The sequence below is a fragment of the Nilaparvata lugens genome, chromosome 5 (genome assembly GCF_014356525.2).
Source record: "Nilaparvata lugens isolate BPH chromosome 5, ASM1435652v1, whole genome shotgun sequence".
Classification (NCBI taxonomy): Eukaryota; Metazoa; Arthropoda; class Insecta; order Hemiptera; family Delphacidae; genus Nilaparvata; species Nilaparvata lugens.
Window position 1 is genome coordinate 60,503,844 of NC_052508.1, and position 6,956 is coordinate 60,510,799.

Consider the following 6,956-nt stretch of genomic DNA (forward strand, 5'->3'; position numbering starts at 1 on the left):
ATTGATAGTGACATCGAAACCACTTCACTTTGATCATGACATCGATAGTCGATACTACTTCTTTGAGCATCGACATGTTGACAATATCAAATATTTTGCTGCAGAAGCAACTACAGCAAAAAATCAAAATTCCAAAATGTTGTCATGGCTTCAACAAGAGCGCTTGACATTCGGTGGATACGCAGATATAGATGTTTTTGTGTAGCTGGTTGTGTTATTTTAATAATTCAAGTCTTCCTTGCCTACGTATTCCTGAACATCAACTCGGAAAATGAGAAGAATTCACAGGAACTTCTCTCAGGAAGGGGCCAACTTAATTTCGAGGTTACGTTTCATTTTAACTTCAATAGCTTTTTTAAATGTTTATCTAGCTTTGTTATCAATGTTTTACTTATGATTATGATATTGATATCAAATACTTACACTGTCTCAAGTTATATTGTAAATACAGTGGACTGATTCACTCTTGTTATCAGAATAATGCTTACCTACTTGTTTTTGTAAGGGACATTGCTTTCTATTAAAATTTTGTACGATCATTTAATATTTTTCTATTTACAGTAATTAGCGCTTTTACATAGTTCATTTGATGATGTAACGTGATTTAAAATCCATGTTCTGTTCAATCCTAACTGGCTACTTTCATTCCATTTGCAGGTAGTTGATGATAGAGTCAGTGTGGAATCGTCACGTCGTTTTCGCGACAGAGATAATTATGTTTTGCTTGACGATGAGGAGGGGGGTGAGGAGAGCAACGCTGTTTTCCACCGTATCAAGATGCCACCTGATAAAGCATCACTTGGAGAAAAGCATCCCACCAAGGCCAAGTAAGTTTCTATTTTATAAAATACCTAATGCTAATGGTAGAAGATGAAATGGCCCCTGGTTGGCAATCTAAACGATGAGAAATTGAGTCCATATTTCTCGAAAACATATCGCATCCCACATCCCACAAAGGCTAAGTGAGTTATCATACCATTTATTATTATGAAGGAATTCAATATAGCTGATATTGCTGTAGTTGATTATAGTTTATTCAGTTTCATGCATATCCTTAAACAAAGCTCCAGCAGCTTGTTCTAGAAGTCTCGAAAATTTCATAGTTATGATGAATGGGTGCATAGTAAGGTCCACGTTATAATGGCAGTGGAGAAAGATAGGCAAACAGCGTTGCCGAACCTCTGTCTTGTCCTTCTATAAACTGTAGCTGATACAATTTTACTGATTTAATATTAATTGTTTATTCTCGTTTAAAATAATCAATTATATTTTACTAAGCAAAAATTTATATTTCATTATTAAGATGAAATATTTTGTTTATTAATTCTACATTGTTAAAAGACGATCTGGCAACAGAGCTAAGCGAGGAAGAGATAGCACTATCCGCTTTGTTTGCTGATAGACAAAGATAGCAATACCATTGCTAATCAAATACTGCCATTATAACGTGGACCTCACTATAGTTTCTATCATGGACTGGAGGGACACATCCCCCTAATATTTGAAAAAATATGTTTCTCCACCCCCAAGCAATGTAAGTTTGAACACTCAAGTAAAAATCATGTAAATTTGTTAATCAAGTTAAAACTATAAAGTCGGTTGAAATGTTGTAATAGTGCTTTATTGGAGCCAAAATTTAAGCATTATCTAATAATGAGTAGACCTTCTCCAAATTCACTATTTTTTTCAACAATTGAATGACTATTAAAAATCTACTCCATCCCATTCAATTTGTTTTTTAATTAAAAACACATTGGCCTATGCAATTTTCAAGGGAAAAACAAAATAATAAGTGGCCTAGTGATTACCAAAAAAAACTTGGAATGGAATGTTTGTTTTTAAGTGAAATATTGCGTAAAATCGCACCAAATTGAAGGTATATTTTCAAAATTTTCCAGGGAAGACCCCCGGAACCCCCCTTTGATGCGGGTTATTCCATATCCCCTACACCACCCGGTGTTTCCCTCAAAGTTTTGGTGCAATCTACTCCAATTTCATGATGCCCCCGAATTTTTTTCTGGTCTTTTCTAGTCCATCTATGCTTATGTGAACCATTAAATTTGAATACTGTAACTTTCTGTAACATAATTGATTTTAATTTTGAATCTTCTCTATTGCTCCTTAGTTTTACATGAAATGAACATTAATTTTCAATTATATTTCAATTCAGTACCACAAGCCCAATTTGTGAAATTCCGTCTATTGAAATGATTGTGGTAAACATGCCATCCTATTTAAACGTTGAACTGTGTTTAGACCGGTGAACCGGAGCCTGACAGTGGTGCCAACTTTGCGGCTGGAGGAGCTGGACTTTGTGCCTTGGTGCGAGGTGCGAGGCAAGGAACCGGTTTCGGCCATCCACCGCGCCAAGACGCAACACTGCAAGCAGCTGCTCGTCAACGTCACGTGTCGCAGCCAGGCTGACATGCTCTATCCCAGTCGGCTGCCTCACTCCTGTCCCAGTCAAGGTCGGTGCAGCTCACAACAATCTGGCAGTGTTCAGTTTAGTTAGTCAAAAAACACTACACAATCAAGCAATGCTTGGTAGTATGTGACATGTCATGTGGAATTTGAAGAATATGTTAACGAAGTATATAACTACATAATTACATAACAGTATTATTAACTACATTACCAAGCAATGTTTGGTAGTATATGTTATGACATGTTATGTTGGATTTGAAGAAATGTGTTTGTCAAATGGAAAGCAATGATAGCCTACCTAATGTGAGATTCATATCTAACTGGCACTATTCCTCATAAATAACATCAATTCGTACACTTCACTCAATGCTGATAGTTTAAAGTGAATCTCACTAAAGGTGGCTAGCACAACAGAGAATTCACATATAGTGGCGAATAAATTTATTCTATTCTATTAGTTTAATTGATGGTGATAGTTGTGAAATCTCTCCATAATAAGAAAACAAAGTTATTGTAAAATTTCACTAAGATATTTATTAAAAACTTTAAAACAGTACCATGGTTTCACGTTTACCAACGCATCATTAGCTGTACTGAGGAATGAGGATACAGAAACAGTGGTACAGGTTAAGAATGTTTCTGTATCCTCATTCCTCAGTACAGCTAATGATGCAATGGTTAACGCAAAACCATGGTACTGTTTTAATGTTTTCAATAAATATCATAGTGAAATTTGACAATATCTTTGTTTTCTTATTATTCTATTCTATTAAACAATTCATGAGAATACATTCATTCATTCTACAGGGTATTTTCGAGCAATTAAAATGCTAAATTTCTCAAAATAAAGATTTTTGATAAATTTATTCAATTTATAAGAATAATCATATATCATTACAATGAGTGATTGTATGCCACGAGAACCAATCAGAGAAGGCTTTTCCGAAAATAAGTCTTATCTGATTAGTTCTCGTGACATTTAATCACGATCGAAATATAACAGGCTTATGTGAAATGTCATAATCATTGAAATTTGATAGTATGATTGGACTAGGTTATGAGGAGACTGCGTCGAGGGCTGACCAATGGAAGCCAACAGCATTGTTCGAAAAGCCGGATTAGCGAGGTTCTACTGAAAATTGATAAGTCTAGCAACTTAGTTTCAACATGCATTACTTTTGTGTGTGAACAGGACTCGAGCAAGGAAAGTCGTTAGGCTGCTTCCAGGATGAGAAGAGACTGAGACTGCTGTCCGGCTATTATGCAAATCTGAGTCGCAGCAATTCGCCCCAGCAATGCATTGACCTCTGCCTCCAATCGGGCTTCCCCTATGCCGGTGTCCAATTCGTGTAAGTATCTATAGAAAACACTGTCAAGCATTCCTTATAAATAACATCAACGCTACTCATTTAACCGATGCTCACAGTAAATCTCATTACATTTATTCACTTCATTCATCACTCATTTTGGATTCATTCAGGCGAGGTAGAACTTCCGTCAGGAACTCCCCACCAATTAAAGCCATACCAATATTATTATTATCTATAGTTGATTCATCGAAAGGAGAGGCACCGATAACATAGCGCTTGCAGTTGTGTGCGTGTTTAAATAGTAAAAAGTGATGATGATGATGACTCAAAAATGTGTAAAAGTGTTGACTCATATCCATTGTTAATTGTTGGATTCCAGTTCTCAATGATCTAACGGTTGCTTAGTCACGTATATTGTGATTAAGCTTATTTACAGTTTATTCAGTTTAATTTAGGCAAAAGATGTTGGGTGGTTACTGTGAATCGGTCTTGCTTCGGTCCAAGATCCACTCTTACACGTGCATATTTGCTTACATCGTCTTTCGGCTCCCAGACTAAACTATATATTGAGAAAACACTTTCAAGCATTCCGTATTAATAATATCAACGCTTCTCATTTAACCGATGCTCACAGTTTAAAGTAAATCTCACTATATTCATTTATTTCATCCATCACTCAATTTGGATTCATTCTCGTAGTAAGGTTTGCTGTCAAACTGTCATTTCTCGCTAAGAATAACGTAAATGTTTGCCATTTAACCAATGCTGGCTGTTTAAAATGAATCTCACTATGTTTCATTAATTTAAGTCACCTATATATTTACCCAATCATTATTCATTCATTCCTTTATTCATTCAGCCTCATCCTTATTAAAACCTCATCCTCAGCTTCATCTTCATTCATTCATCCATACTTACTCACTTTATTCGATTCTTAAATCCAACGAAACATGGTTGAATTCTTGTTAAACATAAAATATCCTTTATATTTTTTCTTACATGAATAATTATTTCGTCCACGGAAATTTATCAAACTTGAACTGAACTATAACGTTCCAATATTCGTAACAATAAATAGTTAATTTAAAATGTAAATAGAATATTTTTCTAGAGTTAGCTATATTGTATTGTTTTATCATAGTAAGGTGAGAGTTATCATTGCAAATAAAGTGATGGTTTTTTTTTTTTTTGGTTGCCATGGAAAAAATTGTAATGTGAAATTTTCAGTTCAATATTATCATCAAAATTTTTATAGTTTTTGCTTTTTAAATGTGATTTTGTGTTTGAAAATAGTTTTCTTGATTTTAAAATTTATAAAATAGGAACTCAGGAAGTGAAAGTGCAAATTTTTAGTGAGAAAAATGAAGAACCCAAGACATAACCTATAAACTTGAGTGTTGATAGGAAATGACATTGGGTAATACGGCAAGGCAGAACATCCGAGAGGATCTCTCTGCCGATAAAAGCCATAAGAGTAAATAAATAGTAATAGTAAATAAAACAGTAAGTAATAATAGTAAATAAAACAGCTGAACTTTATACAAGGACTTACAAACAGCCTTTTGCATCAGCGTTAGAAGTGAATGACATGAAGAGTGGCCACGAAGGCTGGCCGCTAACGGTAGAATGTGCTTGATAAACATGTCATGCATGTTTATCATGCACATACACTTGAGCCTGGTTTTCATTAGTAGAGTTAGTGGTGAGTTCCCTGGGCAATTACTATCTTGTGAACTCTCTCAATGAAAACGTTTATGGTAGAGTACTAGTTTTTAGTAGAGTACAGTAGGATAGCACCTTAGGATAGTACTCTACCACTTGCCTTCCCCTACAACCGCTTCTCGCTCTATTCTACCACCACTATGCTAATGAGAACAGTCTCGAGCTATTAGAGTAGAGTCGGTAAGTCGTTCTGTTCACTAGACAACACACTTCACCTACTATTCTCAATTGTAGTGAAAACAGTTACTCGACCAAATAAGTAGAGTAGAGTTAGCTCGGTAGAGTTAGTATGCCAGTTACTCGACCACTAACTCTACTAGTGAAAACCAGGCTATATTCATCATCATCATCAAGAGGCTTCTAACATAAAATGAACAATTAATAACAAGAAATCAACCACTGGAAATTACATATTATAATCACTTTTCGTATAGTTGAGAAGTTGATATTGTGGTAATTATTCATATTAAATGAAAAAGACTAAGGAATTGTCAAAAAACCACTGATTTATTGACATTTAGAAAGTCCAGTTTCGATTATTACACCATTGTCAATCTCTGATAAACTGAGTTTATCCGACTATTTTGACATTTGTGCTATTTTTGACAATTTCTTAGTCTTTTTCATTTAATACAAATTATGATAGAAAAATAATTTAACTTCAAAAAGAGTACCGAAAAATTAATAACAAAAAAATAGGAGATAAAAAAGCCTAACCTCGAAACATTTTGCACGAAACGTTTTGCTGTGATGACACAACGATGTAAGACGACTGTGTGGCATGCATGTTCAACCGTTAGTGGCCAGCCTAACCATGGTTGATAACAAGCCTTGTGCTTTGTGAAATAGGGCCCTGGTTTTTGACTGCACAATCGAAAATATCCTGTGAAACGTTGCTAGCCTGATTGAGTTATTGGTGTTGTTGCAGTAGCGAGTGTTTCTGCGGCGTGGATGAGCCTCCGTCGACGGCCCGTCTGCCCGACTCCTCATGCAACATGAAGTGTCCGGCAGACCCCAAGGAGGCATGCGGTGGCTACTACACCATCAACGTCTACCAGACCGGCATTGCTAGTGAGTTTAACACTTCCTTCAATCTACAGTGAGATCCACATTATAAAGTCAGAAACTGAATAACACTGGTTTGCTATCCTTGTCTGTCATTCGATAAAGCATATATCTCTATCTTTTTCCAACTCCGTACCGGTTTCAAATCGTTCATAGAGTATGTACTATAGACTGTGTACTTTAGACTGTGTACTTTAGACTATGTACTATAGACTATTCAGTTTTAGAATAGGTCCCAGACTTCCAAATCGTTTGTTTATTGGTCCAGTCAAATGGTCGTTGTTCAGGAAACAGCCCCGAAAGAATTTTTCTCTACGGTTCTATATGTATTTTGAGGCGCTTAATTCCAATCTGAAATTTGCTGACACGCCAGAGGCGGTTTCACCCCCCCAAAACCTCCAAAATTTCGTACTTTTTTCTTTTCATCTCGAAAAC

At 35.7% G+C, this 6,956-nt stretch overlaps 1 protein-coding gene across 1 annotated transcript in view; it reads left to right on the plus strand.

Annotated features, from left to right (window-relative positions):
• Positions 1-100: 100 nt before the first annotated feature.
• LOC111055444 (xylosyltransferase oxt) overlaps positions 101-6,956 on the plus strand; it is a 41,205-nt gene continuing 34,349 nt past the window's right edge. Inside the window, exons 1-5 of the mRNA XM_039428953.1 lie at positions 101-324; positions 658-827; positions 2,257-2,468; positions 3,617-3,773; positions 6,385-6,527. Of these exons, the coding sequence (XP_039284887.1) occupies positions 145-324; positions 658-827; positions 2,257-2,468; positions 3,617-3,773; positions 6,385-6,527 (862 nt within the window). The 5' untranslated portion in view covers positions 101-144. The remainder of the gene's footprint in view (positions 325-657; positions 828-2,256; positions 2,469-3,616; positions 3,774-6,384; positions 6,528-6,956) is intronic.